Source organism: Pempheris klunzingeri, chromosome 10 (assembly GCF_042242105.1).
Source record: "Pempheris klunzingeri isolate RE-2024b chromosome 10, fPemKlu1.hap1, whole genome shotgun sequence".
Taxonomy (NCBI): Eukaryota; Metazoa; Chordata; class Actinopteri; order Acropomatiformes; family Pempheridae; genus Pempheris; species Pempheris klunzingeri.
The window spans coordinates 20904028-20920886 of record NC_092021.1 but is presented as its reverse complement, the minus strand read 5'-3'; the positions used below and the strand labels follow the sequence as shown (position 1 = coordinate 20920886).

Here is a 16859-nt window from a genome sequence, read left to right as displayed (position 1 = left end):
GAGAGACAGTGGAAGGGGAACAAACAGCCTTTAAAAGCACTGAAATAGAAGTGATTTGACTTAAACAACTGTCACTCTGCAGCGCAGTTTAGGTCCAGAGAAATATCTTAACAGGTAAAGACATTTGTTTTGACAAATCTGATTCCTCTAATCAAAGCTACACTAGGCAACCTCACACACTGCCTGTATATTGGCTGCCAAACGGCACTTGAGCTTAAGTTTGTCACCTCTTGTAGGAAAACTGACCGTCCTCAACAAGCAGCTTCGCTTCGTCTTTTAGGCTGGAAATGAGAGAATCATTTCAAAGCCTAGTGTAGCTTTAAATGATAAGGCTGACAAGGCTGTGTTTTTCTTACTGTCAACAAATCCTATGAAAATATGAAGACCAACAATGCAGTCTGTGGCTCTCAGCCCTAAGTCCATTTGTTCCTCCTGAGCAAATTTATCTTTAAAAACGGCTCACAAATATATAGTTTCATTTCTTTTAAAGGGTTTAGTAATTCTCAAAATATCTGGGCACTGTAGTTCATAACAAACGTTACTCAGATAGGAGTAAATAATGCATTTGTTGGGAACTATTTTCAGGGGTGGATTAATACACTGTGTTCACACTATGAGCAATAAAGTGTTTTCATACAAGTCATTTTAAATGGAGGCCAGCGGCATGAAGCTACAAACTGATGCACATCACTTGTTGCTGCGTGATGGACGTGATGCCTACAATTAAAGTTGAACTGGCCTCAACTTTTCTCAGCGCTCAGCGACGGTGTGAAGCGCCAACAATCATATGTTTTTATTTCACCATTGCCATTAGCCAGCTCCCTGTGCTATTTAACCCTATCGTTTTATTTACCAACAACAAAAGGATGGCAGCCTATTGTATGTATGCAACACACATTTTTACAACACAATGGCACGTTGTTATTCAGCTAGCTGACATTACGCTAGCTAAATATAGCCTCTTTGTGTTGATGCGACATCATGTTTATTAGCTATTAAAGATAATGTAAATTAATAGATAAACAAGCCCATGGCCACAACACTTCAACAGCGCTGCATGGCTGTTTTGTAGCTTTGTTGCTCGTAGTGTAAACACAGCATTAGAGAGTTTTATAGTAGCAGCACAATGTATGCAGGCTTGACTGAGTGTTTTTAATAGTTTTTGGTCAACAATGGAGCAATAAGAGAATTAAGCTACATCAGGCTTTGGCTACACAGAAAGTAAGCTGGTAAATTTGGTCTTTGCCTGCGATTTGTTGACAATAAGAAAAATATAAACTAAATCTACAGAATTATCCTTTAACTGACAAACTGGTAAAATCAAAGTACAGCTATGTGTCCGACATCATCTGTGTAAAGGCTGAGACATTTGCACATCTTCTTTCTAGGGACACGCTCTAAAATGGCTCAATTGTACGTTTCCTGATGCTACGACTGTACAGCAGCCAACTGTGTTATAATGTGACACCAAAGCCATATTTTTACTGTTTCTGGCTGTGAAGTGGCTGTGAAAAGTGTGTGATTCTAATACTACCAGAGGAAAGGGGAAACTGCTATAAAACAATCTACAGTAGCACTGGCACTTCGACATTAATCATCTTAACAGTGACTAAGCACAAAACAAAGGGCTGTTTTTTTCCAGTTTGTATTGGTATTTTAGTTTGTGTGGTGCTATCATCATTATCTCCATCAGTCTTTTGGTTTCCTTTAGTTACAGGAGTCCGCTTAGGTCTCAACTTTCCCGTACGTCCCCTCTGGAGGGCGATATTGTTTGGGAAAGGCCTTGAGCTGGAGTGAGTTAAAGGCGTATTTACGACATCCCACATTTTTCATGGTGTTTTCTCTCCTGCAGCCCTCACTGTGGAGAAACAGAACAGATGCATTTTTTATGTTGTCAGCAAATATTTTACGCATCTAAAGAGCTTTTGATGCAGGGGTAATAATGTGGGAGATTCATGACTTTCGGCATCATCAGCTGACCTGCGCATACAGTCCAAGGCCTGGTAGAAGACCTGTGGGGCGAGGGCGTGCTCCTGCTGCAGGATCTGACACTGCTCCAGGGTCAGAGACATGGCTGTGCGGTCCTTGGCACTCTTACAGCTGGTGAAACGCACTCCGTTCAGGCGACGGCATGTCTTTATGGTTTGGAGAGAAGGTATTAGAGAGGAAAAGCAGAGCGTTTAAATTTGGAGGCTGCACAGAGAAGACATGGAAAAAAAGTCTACCTCGGCTGCTTGCCACAGAATCTCCACGTTCTTGCTTTTCTTGGCGTTCACATTCTGGCTCAGCAGTTTAAGCAGCTCGGGCAGACTGGTGGTGCTGCGGGAGCGAGGGAGGCCTGGGGAGGCAACAGAGAGAGAATGATGAGTTAAATGTGGAAACAAGAAGAGACACATTTTTACTTCTGATTACAAAGTTTGGTACGTATGTTTGTAATCTCACTGTCTTCTGGCAGGACTTCTTTAAACTGGTCGTAGTATGAGGTGAGGCGAGCCATGCTCTCTATGTTGATCACCTCTTGTAGTGTTGTGTCTCCAAACCTGGACACACATGTAAGATATGACATGTCACATTTAAATTGCTCGTATCTTGTTTTCGTATTTTACTGCGTCACTGTACAACCTATGCAGTTTTAGTATGTTATTCAGGGAACTGAGCACACATAGTTTCCAACAATTAGGGATACATGTCTTGCTCCTTAACAGTGGTTGGCCTGGTGTTTCCAACTAGCAGGTTTCCATCCATCACTCCATATATTTAATCCTCTTTTTTAATCTATCACTGTATTATGACTTCCATTCAGCTTCTTTTATACACTGTAACATACAACCCTCAACATTTTCTGCGCATATTTATATTCCCAATACGTTTTCTTGATAATGAATCACAAGACCGTTCTTTCACCCTTATGAAGGGTAACTAGTTACAGCTCTTCTTTTTAGTTGTTTTATTTACTGTACATAAAGAGAGAAGTTGCACCGGAGTCAAATTCCTTGTTTGCTTGTACAAACTTGGCCAAATAAAGTTGATTTACAAAACAGTATCTACATGGCAAACATGTTTAAAACATTTTGTCTTATAGAAGTTTCTTTCTCCTCTCCATTTCTTTCTGTCCCCAACCACGTTAATCTCAACCACTTACTTCTCAGCCAGCGTCTGCTGTTCGTTGATGCCCACATTGAACAGGACAGGCTGCACACGCAGCAGCATCCCGTTCTGGATCTCCCGTGGCAGCGTGTCAAACATCACCCCGGGCATTGGCACCCTGACGTTAAAGCCGTTCCTGTTTCCCGTGATCACTGGCAGCATGTCTGGGGCAAAACCTGATGTTGCTTGGGTAACTTTAAAGGTGACATTTCTCAGGTCCATCACTCCGACGCTCATATCCTCCAACATGGCCAGCTCCTCACCTTTAAGAAACAAGGAGACATCGAAGAGGTTCATGGTGACAATAATTTCGTGATAACGTGTCAACAACCAAATTATATCCTCTAGAAAATGAACAACAATGAATCAACTAAGTTAGCTTGTTTATCTTTGGATTGAGTATAGAGACTACTGAACAGATTTCAGTGAAAAGTGGAGAATAGTTTGGTCATTTTATGAATGGATGACACATGAGCAACATGATACATTTAAGTTTCCACAGTTTAGTGCTCTGTGCTCGGGAAGGATAAATAACAGCTGTTATCAGCTAATCTGACTGTCACAATGTATATTTTCACGCTGATCTAGATTTAACATTTCAAAACATTTTAAAATAACAGAATAACAATTTCTGCAAGATTCCCAGCTTGTGCACTCTCTTTGTGATGATGAATTTCTAAAGAAGCATACATGCACACCATCACTGGTGCACACAGGTTACCGTAGGTGCTGAGCAGGCCCTCGTACTGCACCAGTAAGCCGATGGTGTGTAGCTGCCTGAGGAAGCCTGAGTCACAGATAGAGTTCCTCAGTTTGATGATGAAGCCGCAGATCAGCGCCGTAAGCTGTAAGCACCATAACTCATATCAGTACAGTGTTGAATGGCCATGTTTTTAATGTAATTGACAGCTAATTCCCCAAAACTACACATGCATGATGTGTAAGATGACAGACCGTCTGACAGAAGACAACGTCGCGGCGGTACTGCATGGTGATGCTCATGGCGATGGTGGGTGCGCTGTCCTGCATCAGCAGAAACACCATCGCCTTCTTGGCTTTGTCGCTCATCAGAGACGCACAGTCCGTCAGCGTGGTGAGGAGAGGGTACAGAGCATCGCTCCACTCAACTACAGACAAAGTACACAGGTCAAACACATACACACACACACACACACACATGCACATTTGTTGTTTGGATGTTTATTGGGATTTGACGTTGCCATGACATCAACTAATATGTGCAGGTACTGTATATAAGGTTTAGTGCATCTGCATTTAAAAACTGATTCTTTCAATTCAGTTCTTCAACTCAAACTCTTAAATCACATTTACTGTCTAGCAGACATTCTTGAAAATGAAAAAAATAAATAAAAACTTAAAAATTATTTTCTGAAATATTTTCAAATTCATTAACACAATATTTCAATTCAGTTGTTCATATTCTTACAGTGTTGTAAACAATTTAATTTTTCACATAACTAATACATGACATGATGCTGTTAATATTTTAAACAATCAAATTAATAACAATTAAATAATCAAATTGCAAGAATACATGTATTTTCTTACATCGCACTTTCTAACACATGATTTGTTAAGGAAATGCTGCTCTCACCTGGGGATGTCTTTTCTACCTCCGGGCTGCTATCTGCGTGTGTGGGAAAGTAAAGGATGTTTACATAAGGACAGAATTCCACTTTTACTTTCATTACAACATTATACTTCAGATGTCAAACTTACAGCAACACAGGAGCAGTTTACATGATTACAAAAATGAACGTACAGACGTGATCAACAGGCTGTGACAGACTTGCAGGAGTCTGGTTAGAGAATGATGATGATGATGATGATGGGTGATGATTTTGTGGTAGATGAGAGGTTGGTGATGATAATAGAGGATGATGATGACGACGATGATGATGGTAAATCCATGTCTATATGCTCAGGATGTATCCACAACGTTTCTTGGTTACCATGGATGCCTCATGAGAGTGACATGTTCATTTTAACTCTCTGATCTTTGTACTCAGCAGTAAATTAGTGCCGCATTCACACATGATACAGCAAAAAAAAAAAATCTGTCTGTGTCTGTACCTTTCTTAGTGTTGCTCTGTTCCTCTTCTGCGAGCAAGAAGACATCCTCAGAGCTACTGTCGCTCTGGAGTTTGTCTCGCTGCAGCAGCCTGTCGACCCTCTGGATCACACACTCCAGGCTCTTATCAACATTTAGCCAGATTTTTTCCTGCACACAAACCGACATCACAAACGGAGTTAATGTGAAAAAAACACATGATCAAAGGCATCAAAAAGACAGATGGACCCGTCTCTTACCCACTCTTCCTCGTGGAAATCTGCTTGCAATGAGGCGCGCTTGTTTTTACTGCCTTCGCTGCCGTTCGGAGGAGCTGCATGGCGAGAAGGCGAGGTGGCAGCACGAGACGGGGAGGTCGGGTGGCGGGAGGGGGAGCGGGATGGGGATCGAGAGGAGGGTGAGAGGGAGGAGGAGGAAGGCGACGGGGTGCCTTGCCGAGTGAACTCTGGGCGGGCAGCTGCCAGGGCGAGGATGGCTGATGACAGCAGCTTGGAGTCGCACACAGTCACCAGCTGACGAGTCTGCAGGAGGAGAAGGAGAGGGGAGAGAGAGCTCGGTAGAAATGTGGTCATACCTTGGGCATCAAATTAACAGGAACATGGGGCAAAAATACTCTTTAAAGTTCATAAACCGTGATATTAAAAATTAAGGAGAAAAGGCTTGTGATAGCAGAGGCATTTGGGAAGTTTTCCCAATTTCCCACTGTGTAAAATCGACACCCTCCAGTTCCTCTGAGCGCTCTGTTACCTTCTCCGTTAGGATGGCCAGGGTTCTCTCCAGAGCGTTGGCTGAGCGTTCCTTGGCAGCTCGGGAAAGACGTTCGGTGTAGTAACACACTTGTGTCTTCAGAGTGTTAATCTGACCAATCAGCTCCTTCGCCTTCACAACATCCTGAGGCTGGTATGCCATTCCTTTAGAGCCAGAGCCAGTGGAACTTTGTGTGTGTGTTGATGTGTCGAGAGAGACAAAGACATAAAGGGGGAGATAAATCATGGATGTATAACAAATAACACAAAAGAAACGTATGATGCACTCTATGTATTCTCACCTTTCCTCCTCAAAGGTGCTGATTGAGTAAAGCAAAAGAAAATCACATAAAAAAGATTAGAATTGATCATCAAATCAAAAAATAACCCTTTATTTTCTACTTGGCTCCACTCACTGTTTCCTGGCTTCTTCAAGCTTGTGCAGCAGTTTCCGGAGGCCGCAGCCTTTAAAGCCTTGATGATGTGCTGCAGGAGCACCAATAGTCACAACATCGTACGTCCGGTCTGAACGAAGGACAGAGGGCAGGGAAAAAAGAAAATTACATAAGATGCTAAATGAACAACATTATTAAAGCCTTGGACACACATACCGTGTAGTGTGCACTAATACCTACCATAGCCAGACTCTCCCTGGACTCTCATCCTCTGGATGTGCAGGTTAGTGGGAATAAACTCCAGCTTCCTCTCAGCTTTCAACGTACTAGACTTAAATGAAGGACCTAGGAGGGAGCAGAAAAGAGGAAAGAGATTAAGTGATTAAATTGGATGAGTGACCCTTCAAAATGATATGTCATAGATAGTTTGTGGTTCTGACCTTTGTATTCGTGCAGGTCACTTATGGTCTCCTGATAGGTGAGGATGATGGTCTGGTACTGAGCAATGATTTGCCTCCTGAGGTTCTCCCAACACGGAGACAGCTCACCCAGTTCTTCCAGCTCACACACCCTGCTCATCACACATCAACGCATTCACAATCAAGACATCCAGCTGATGCACTGATGATCTCACAGCTTGCGGTTAGTGCAGCTTGTTCAATTAAGGTCTCTGCAGTGCACACAACAGCTGAGCGGGTCCAGCGCCTCAAACATGAGGCCCACATGACGAGCAACCATTAGTAATAATGTGGGAGTTTAATGATAATGTTTCTTTGAACATTACGTAAACCAGTATATAAAGAATCAACAGTCCATGATATATCAGACACCACATGCAAAGGTTTCAGTTTAATGTCTACAAAGGAGATATTAAAAAAGCTTCTCCCTATAAAACAATGCATGAGATATTAAAGACAGGAAAGAGAAATGTAAAAGAGACCAAGTCAAAACAAGCAAGACACAGAGACAAGATGGAAAGATGGAAACTGTCTCATGACTTGAGGCCCAGACTGGACCCTTACAAAGAGCAGCGGATACAAAATGCTTTGCTCTGAGGGGTCCCAAACCAAAAAGGTTGAGAACCACTGCACTCTAAGCCTCTGATCAACAATATCAAGACAATTTTCAGACGTTACCTGACGGCATCTTCCTCCAGCAGCAGCTTGACAAACTGTCGAGGAATATGCAGGGAGAGCACGCTCTCCGCCATCTGCTCCAGGATCCGAAGGTGGTTGCCGTCCGTAGTAGGGAACCGGTATGTTCGTGACATGACGCCCCCAAACACTGAAGCAGAGCGTGAAACATACTATCACAGCTGTGACTCACCGTGACATGGCAACCAAACGTGATGTCACCTGTTATTTAACTCTCAGTAGGTTGATCTTTGGTTCATATAGACGCTCACTCACCAGCTTTCAGCAGCGGGTCTTTACACAGAGATGAAGACTTGGATTTAATATTTGCAGATCCAGTCAGGCTTTCATCAACAGGGAGGACCATCTGACACAAACATAGAACACATAGAAACCACAACAATGTTAAAGTAACCCATCTGACCTTCATCACATGTCTAACATCCTCCTTCACTCATAAAAACAATACAACCAGCAACAGGCTGATGGCGGAGATACAGAGTCAGAGATAACAGAGATAAGATGAGGATACGTTTTCTTTATATTTAGATATCATATTTTCTAGGGCTGCAATTATTATATTAATTATCAGTTATCCAGCCTGTTTTTTCTTGATTTATCATAAAGAAAGTCAGAAAACAGTGAAACAAGCCAGAGGTGTTGTCATCAAATTACTTGTTTTGTCTGACCAACTGTCAAAAACCTTAAGGATAATCATTGTTTTAATCACATAAGACAACAAAATTGAGAGGCTGGAACTGGGGAATTGTTTAGCATTTTGCAAAGAATCAATTATGAAATCTGACTTCAAATACTTTCATGACAAAAATTATAAAGTGAGTTATCTAAGTCCTGACTCATCAGAGTGGGAACTATTTCCTGCTCTCTCACCCGCCCATTAACAGTGTCTCCTCTCTGTAATCTTGCGACAGGAGCTCTCTGCTCGCGCTTCTCTTCTATCTGCCAGGCGATGACGGTGATGTTCCCCACGCGCTCGTTCTCTGCTGACCTGACCCACAGTGACATTAAGTGAATTAAACATCCCAGAGCACAAAGCCAGCAAGCAGTGTCAATCATTATGTCGCCATGAGAGGAGGGAGGAAAAGGCACAGACTGTCATGTGAGCCTGTTACCTGAGGGTCAGGTGCAGTCTGTGGTGTTTGTCCTGCAGCAGCTCTTTCACAGAAAACATGGACGAGCCAAGCATGTACATCTGTCACATCAAAGCACACACACACACACACACACACGCCGGATTTAGAGGATTTCACCCAGATTAGTGTGCCCTCTGAAAGATTTAGTGACTAAGAACTTTATTCACTTCCTAACAGGAAATATGTAGATGGTGGCGTCTTGGGTTGGGGCTTACCGTGCCCTGGGAGCGGTCCTTTACATCGTACACAGAGAGCTTGACCTGAGTCTGCTGGGTGATCAGAGAGTCCTGAAAGAACGCTACACTGCTCAGGAAGATGGGGTTACTGGTGCCCTGAAGCAAGAGAGAGACAGAGAGAGAGTGGAATCATTTTGAAGTCTCCAACAGAGGGCAGGACGCAAAGGCAAAGCAAGCAGTGGCGTACCTCGATGATTTCAGTTTGAGCGTGTTTGGTCCAGAAGGCCTGGGGCGGAGTGGTGCAGCTGACGGCAACAAAGCTGGTTGGTTTACGTTCCACTGAGGGAGTGACCAGCTCACTGCAGGCTGCAGCAACATATAAATGCAGGAAGAGATTACAAACTGTGGGATTTAATAGTGGGATGGTCACTAATCCTTGGCCACGGGAGGAATGTAATGCAGTGTTTTTTGAGTTGTTAGCAGTAGATGAGCAGCAGTTGCCTGCAGTCATACTTTCAGGTTGAACAAGGGATATAAATTAAAGTCGAACAAAAGATGAAGTCACTTCTTGAGCCAATCGCTGACAAGACACATCATCCGTCTTCCTTTAAAGCAGCATCTAATTATTTTGGGGGGCAGCTGAACAAGCTGTAAACACAACACTGACTTATTATTATTATTATTATAACCACATAAAATTAATTTGGTGAACATGTTAGCAGACTGCATCTGAATCTGAGCATCTGAATGTCCAACAGTCACTCTCCTTTTAGGTCCCCACCAACTCCTGAGGGTAAAACATGGCTCTTTAGCTGGACTGTAAAACTATTTTCCAACTTTGCCACTTTGCCATTTATTCTGAAGACAGAGGTGCATCTTTAAAAATTAGTTACAAATATGAGGTTTAATTTTTTATCAGTGATTTCCTGGGCATTGTAGTTTTATGTTTTTAGTAAACGTTACTAAGATAAAAGATACAAAAAACTGCATTTGTTGGCAACAATTTTCAGATTTGGTGAACAGGTGTAGCCAGCGTGGGATTGATGCAAAATAAACTACAAAGCCTTCATCACAATGGAGGAACATGTAAACCAGTGCAGCGCTGTGGCTCATTAATGTGTTTTTAATAGCTTTTGGACCACAATGGAGCAACAATGAAGAGGAATAAACCATATCAGTAAGATGCTTGCCTGTGTGGTTACTAAGATTCCTTGTTGGCTTTGGTCTGGTCATGAGCTTTGTTAATGATCAACTCTACTCAGCAGGCTAATTGGTGTTAATGTAACAAGCTCTGTCAATAAACAGTGTACAATTATGGATCTTTCAAAGTTGAATATTTTGATCATCACTTATTAAAAAAGGACACACACAGCCTGATCCATATGTCGAGCAGCGGTGTATCTCTGGCTTCTATCTGAACTTACCTACGCTAAACTCCAGCACAGGCTCGTCTGGATCCTGACTGCTGCCTGTGAGGTGGAGAGAAAGAGGAGGAGGAGGAGGAGGAGGAGGAGGAGGAGGAGTATTTTTAAGTGCCTGCTATTTCATCATCAATGAAGTAAAAAGGTTACTGTGGTAACAGTTACTAAGTTACCTGAGAGAGCCAGCCCCATCATCTCAGCTGACAGATCAAACGTGTTGGCCCGGTACACCGACCATGGCCGATGGCGGGGGCTGCGCTCCTTCCCGGACATGGTGGGGTCACGTCAGGGCTGCGGACAGATTTTTGAATAAAAGGGCTGAAGAGCAGGACGTCGCCGAGCGGAGTCAAAATCAAAACTCGTCTGCCACGTCACGTTCTTTGTTCGTTGGTTTCCCCTCGTGTCGGCCTGAGCTGTCACACTTCTGTCTTTGATAAAACTAAAAGACAGAAAAAGACAAAGTGATCGTCAGCCATCTCCATAGAAACAGCTGCAAACAGACTGGACGTCGTCAGCTCTTTGATACTGATGTCATCCTTTCAGACGGCAGCTGAGCTCAGACAGTTTAGACAAAATCAGAAAACTGCTTGTAATTGTCTATGTGAAAGTTTCTACTGGCTGAACACATGCTCACTGTCACATTACAGTCTTAAATAGACATAAAGCAATGAATAACTGATGTAAGGTGCTTTGCTATGATGCTCTATTGTGCGTATTGTTGCGTATGAGAGGTTGAGTGGTTTTCTGTCAGTGCTTGGTGCCTCTCTTTTCCTCTGAGAATGTGCTAATATAGGCAGTGAAAGGCAAAGAAGTGTGACTTTTAACACAAAGCTGCAGCAGAATGAATCTTCACCTTCTATCCTTTGATGCTAATTATGCTTTCCTGGTGTTTTGTTGGGGGTTTTCTTTCATACAGTCTATTGCCAACCACATATGTCCAGACAGAGAGACTTTGAGTAAAATGTCTCTGTTTTATTTTATATATAAATTAAGCCAGCCTACTGCATATATAACTGATAACCTCTTTGTGGCAGGGGCAAAGAACCAGCTGTTTGGTTGATTTCAACTTATAATTCAGTATTTTGTTGCCTTGTTCCTGTATAAGATTTTGAAGTGTTACAACAACCAACGTTCCTTCCATGAAAAAAATACCAGGAAGTCATTACAAGAATTCATCTTCTGAGGAGCATGAATTTTCTCAGTATATCTCATTATAATCTGCTCTTCAACAGATTGTAATGTGTCTAAATATGACTTCTTGTCTTTTTTAGAACAAATATGCAACACAGGCATCCTGGTTGGACTTGAACCAGGGACATTACTCTGACATGACCTGTGCCTGAAACCCCGAGGCCACCAGGACCCTGCTCTTTAATCTTGTGATATTTTCTGGCCTCAAAGGGTCACACACACGTACCATTAAGGATTATATAAGGGGTCAACATCGGGGGAAACGTGAATATCAACAGAGACATTCATGAGAATGTGTGGTTTGAGCCAAAATGTCAGAGGTGCCTCTGGGAGCTATAAATATAAATCATACATTTGATCGTAATCTGACCTGTAAATTAAAACAAATACAGCTCCAAAACAAACTGTGAGGTGAAGAGAAAAACTGGCTCAAAATGTGCAACATGTCTCCATATCTAACACAAGAGAATTCAACAACATCACCTTGTTCATTGCAATATGATAATGTACTATCATGTTAACCACAAACAAACACTTGGGTCTTACACACCTTTTATCATCTCTGCAATTATTATTCCGCCACATTCAGTAACCCATAGTGAAACCGAGACAACATTATATCCCATACTCATTCTGTGAAGACAAGTCTGCTAAAGCTGCTGCGTACAGGGCTGCCCATGTTGTTACATAGCACCTGCACTGGCCAAAATGACATGTAACAGTGAGAGAACAGGAAACTAAGGCTGTGCCAAGTGTGGCACGCGGTGGCTACGATGAGGAAACACTGATGCATGAGTGAGAATCAGCAACAAGACAAGTGTGCTGTCCGTGTATTGATTTACCTCCTGTAAAGCACAACTATGCACAAATATGAGCCACAGAACAATGAGCGGGGCATAGAGAGGAAAAAACAGCAAAACAGTGCGTGAAGACAAACACGAAAGCTTAAGAGAAAAGTGCAGCAAAAGGTCTGATGACTAACCTGAGCTGAGAGCTGCTTTGCCCTCGGAGGTACAAGTTTACATTTCCCGTGGCATGTCAGACTCAGTTAACATGTCCTCTTCCTCAAATATCCACTTGCCTTTGCTCAGAGTGATCAGCCGGAATAAACTGTCTCTGCAGTCTCAGCCCGAATATACGCAGAGAGAAATATCTGGTACTGTTAGTATTGGGTGTTTGATAGGATGCTGATGAAAGGAGAACAACTGTGACTGTGTCACTGCCACTGTGTATTCATGTGTAAGGACCTCTGCAATGGAGAGCTATTTTTACACGTCAATCTGTTTTGACGTCATACGATGCACACAAATGATGAACACACACACACACACACACACACACACACACTCTGAAGGCCTCACTTTTACCCTAACCTTAACCTTAAAACCAAGTCTTTCATTCAAACAACATTCAAACGCCACTTTGAATTTGTGAAAACCAGGAAAATTGTCCTCATAATTTGCCCTTATAACGATACAAAGACATGCACACACACACGACGCTCAAAGTCATCAGCATAGTCGCACACACTTAGTCCAGAGTGTGAGTCTGATGCTCTTTGCCAGTTTAATCTCTGTTTTGGCTCCTTCATGTGAGACCAAAACAGATGACAATTACAGCGACGATGCTCTGCCTCATTAGCCTGTATGGACGTCATTGTCAGTGGGTGCTGTCTTCTAACATGCTGTAATCTCCACTGCCTGGGGCACCGTGGGAGGCTCTGTAGGAGACCCACAGTGGATCTAATGCAAAGCCACAGGGAGCCGTGGATCATCATCATTACATCTGTCTGAGAGCCATCAGCTACACACTTGAGGGGAGACGAAACACACGGAGTGGCGCCTCTTAAACGGTTTGTCAATTCAGTAATTCATCATGGACGTAAAACTGATTAACAGCAGTTCTGATGGCTGTTAAATCGTTTATAAGTGATTTATCAAACAAAAGCATTCGCTAGTTGCAGCTTCTCAAATGTGAGGATTTGCTGCTTTTCTTTGTTTTACATCATTATAAACAGAACATCTCTGGATTCTGGACTGTTGTTCAGACAAAATGAGAAATTTAAAGAAGCCCCGTTAGTATACTGCAGTGGGCATTTTCTGCCATTTTATGGAATAAATAAGTAGTTCATTAACCACAAAAATACAAACTAAATACCAGATAAAGTACATAAAAGTTGAAAGACTGTTTTTACTGTCAATTTTACTGAACTCCAAGACAGTGTCTCAGAAGTTCTTGGTGTTCTCAACCAACAATCCAAACTCCTAAAATATTAAAAATGCAGTGATGTAAAAAAAAGTGGACTGAAGTGAAGAAAGTGAAAAATTTCCATCTTTGAGAAGCTGGACCAAGAGAATGTTTGTTATTCTTGCTTATTTAAACAGTAAAATCGATCAATCCATTCATCATTTAAGCTCTTACTGACATTTAATTGTTAGCTGTAGTGTCATTTGGGAGAGTAATGGGAGATGAGGGCGTCCTTCCAACAAGCATCCCCACTGATGATGTGCACTGAGCACTTGGCTTCACAGCTGCTGCTGCTCTGTACGTGACCTCTGGCCTCAATACGGCGAAACAGGTCAGCGAGAGACTTTTTGGTCGATTTTTGTTTTCCAGCTTTAAGGAAAGAAGAAGAAGACGCAGTGAGGACGCACGAGAAGTGCGTTGAGGTGGAGAAGACAGAGAGGATTAAGGTGGTCCTCGTTGTAGACAGTCCTCTGGGGCAGTCTGGAGACCAACATGACCCAGTTAGTCAGGCTGGCGGCACACAGCTGGCCCCCTGCAGATGCTGTCAGCACCGGCTGCACTGCAGTGCCTCTCTCAGATATCCTCTTCCTTAACTCACCTCCTTCTCATCCCTTTAAATTTCTCCCAACTGACTCATGCCGCGTTTCTTCTGCTCTGTCATCTACCCTGCCCTTTTATTTTTTGCTCCAGCCATCTCCTTTTCCTGTGTCCCCAGGTAACCCCCATGTTCCTCTCAATTTCAGTCTATTGATCCTGTTTTGGCTCAGAGCTGAGCTGCGCCGATCTGCCGTCCCTCGAGTCTGATCCACTATCGTCAGCCTGATGTAGAAATAACCACTGGCACATGGACGGCTGACTCCCCGACTCCAATCACAGAGACTGATCCATAAACTGCTCTCTGATCCGACTGATCGAACAGGAGGAGAATATGCTAACGACTTCATTCCCAAGAGAACACACACACACACACACACACACACACACATACATACATACAACGTCATACATAAAGAGGCTCTTGTTACCCAGACAGCAGTAAACTGAGCACGAGAAAGAGCCCTTTGATGATGATGATGATAATGAATGAACTCCTACTGATGATGCTACAGGATCACACAGAGTTGTGCTGTGGGTGGGACCTTAGGTGGCAGGTGAAGTCTTCTTTCTCAAAAATCTCTCTCCAGCACACACAGAAGGCAGAAAAAGAGGAGACAGTTGAAGGTGAACCAGAGAAGAACTCAGTGTTATTCAGTTTCCTGTCTGTTATAACAATTATGACTGAAAACTGTGATTCCACAGATCAAATAAAACCCTTTCCGCTCAGCTGGGAGCATTTGGGTGACCTGCAGTGGCTACAAGCAAGATGTAAAATGTATTTAAAAAAACAAACAAACATTGTACTCCATAATCCCAGACCAACACTCTCCTGGCCTTCTGCATGAAACAGGGTGTCATCCTGTCCTCCTCTCCTCCAGCCTGGGTGCGTGGAAACAAACACACAGAGGCCGAAGCTGTGCAACAGAAACCTCTTTATGGCAGCACCGGCCAGTAATACAGTCATTATACTTCAGTGTGGATGCCTGTTTATTCACTGACATCCGGACAATAACAAATGTTGCGTCATGATATCTGCTGGTGCTCGTTCAGGGAGGATGCTGCGCGGCGCTGCAGGATGCTGCACACTTGGTTCAGGACAATTAAAAAATAATGACGAGCCGGGTGAAGACAAACCAGATACAGCGACATTTATTAATAGCTGTAAACATGTATGAGGCTGCTGCTCTCTCTTTACGACAGAATAAATCAGTGTGGATGAACAAACGCCCTCGACAAACCGTGAGATGATGACACGTCAAACGAGAATCAGACGCATGAATGAACCAAGAGATAAATAAACAGCTCTTACCGTTCAGAGAAACGCAGTGGTTTCCTTTCATATTGATGCGCATCCTGCTTTAATACTCGACGATGTCTGCAGTCAAGACTCGCCCTGACTCCCTCTGACACACCGAGACGTAATACCTCCGCTCAGAGCAGCGCCTCCTCTGCCCGCCGGGGGGCGCTGCAGGCCCGGTGTGCAGGCACCGACACTGAGCGTCTGTAGGTGGGATCATGTGCACTGAGTGAAACAACACCATGTTGGCACATTTAATACTACGGATGCACATTTGATAGTAATAAAAATAATGAAATAATGAATATTCTCCCTAGGTCACAATTGTTGTGGCTTCAGCAGCTTTTTATTCCAAAATAGATAATGTGTTTGTTTTAAACACGTTCTTATAATAATAATTAAATTAATTACATTTTTTCATGAAATTAAATGATATATTTAGCCCCCTTCCACGCCAATAATTTGAGATACTAAGTCAAGTCAAATTATATGTCAAAATAATGATGGAAAGATAAGAAATGATTGATAATCGTAATAAATACTAAGACTGATTGTAAGTGAGCAATCAACAGTTTGACTGTTAAATTCTTTTTTTTTTTTTTTTTTAAAAAACAGTATTAGGTGGTAAATTCAAATTTTGATTAAATTGAGATTATTATTAAAAAGCTGGAATGATACAAATAATTGAACAGTCAGTATTATGAGACCAGCAGACAACTTTTTGCATAATATCATATCATATCATGGGAAATTTGATAAAAAGAACTTTTAGCTGCTAAATGTGATGCAGAGTGATTTTGACACAGTGTGTGATGTATCTACAATCAGTGATACAACTGAATATGTATTCTAGAAACTCTTAAGTATTTCTAAAGTTTCTAAAGAGCATCACATGCATCAGAAATGTCCAGGTAAAGTCACACAGGGACATACACATGCACACTATCTCCGTGTACAATATTCACTGCTAGTAGCACATTTCTCATTATAATCAATGTTAGAATTATAGCCACACTCCAGCCAGGTGCTCTTACACTTACATGATCATTTTCAACATGTTGTTCCAGTTTTGTTTTGTTTTTGTCTGGGGGAGGCTTTGGATGCACCTACCTGTGAAATACTCCTCCCCCTCACATGGAGATCCAGGTGTGATGGAGGCCAAGTGTTCAAACCACCATGTTTGGGACATCCATGAGCATGACAAAACATGTTTAAAGTCTCTCTTTCGTGGCCTCAGGTCTCAGTGAACTGAGTGAACATAAA

General features: G+C 42.5%; 1 protein-coding gene across 1 annotated transcript; it reads right to left on the bottom strand.

The window, feature by feature from the left end:
• Positions 1–1612: 1612 nt before the first annotated feature.
• inpp4aa (inositol polyphosphate-4-phosphatase type I Aa) lies at positions 1613–10537 on the bottom strand. Its single transcript, XM_070837852.1, has 23 exons — positions 10438–10537; positions 10268–10312; positions 9091–9209; positions 8883–8999; positions 8647–8726; positions 8405–8522; positions 7790–7880; positions 7517–7664; positions 6821–6951; positions 6621–6725; positions 6402–6510; positions 6288–6305; positions 5987–6173; positions 5479–5760; positions 5242–5389; positions 4763–4795; positions 4102–4274; positions 3869–3992; positions 3143–3410; positions 2443–2540; positions 2226–2338; positions 1981–2135; positions 1613–1858 (listed from the first exon to the last, which is right to left on the bottom strand). The coding sequence occupies exons 1-23, from the start codon at positions 10535–10537 to the stop codon at positions 1726–1728; spliced, it is 2895 nt and encodes a 964-aa protein (XP_070693953.1). The 3' UTR covers positions 1613–1725.
• Positions 10538–16859: the final 6322 nt, after the last annotated feature.

Bases quoted from the DNA above. Each gene is read 5' to 3' on its own strand.
- inpp4aa (XM_070837852.1), bottom strand. From the start codon at position 10,537: ATGTCCGGGAAGGAGCGCAGCCCCCGCCATCGGCCATGGTCGGTGTAC. The intron at 4,275-4,762 runs GTGAGAGCAGCA...CTTTGTCTGTAG, and splicing joins GGTAGAAAAGACATCCCCAG to TTGAGTGGAGCGATGCTCTG. The intron at 1,859-1,980 runs GTCAGCTGATGA...GTTTCTCCACAG, and splicing joins GCCTTGGACTGTATGCGCAG to TGAGGGCTGCAGGAGAGAAA.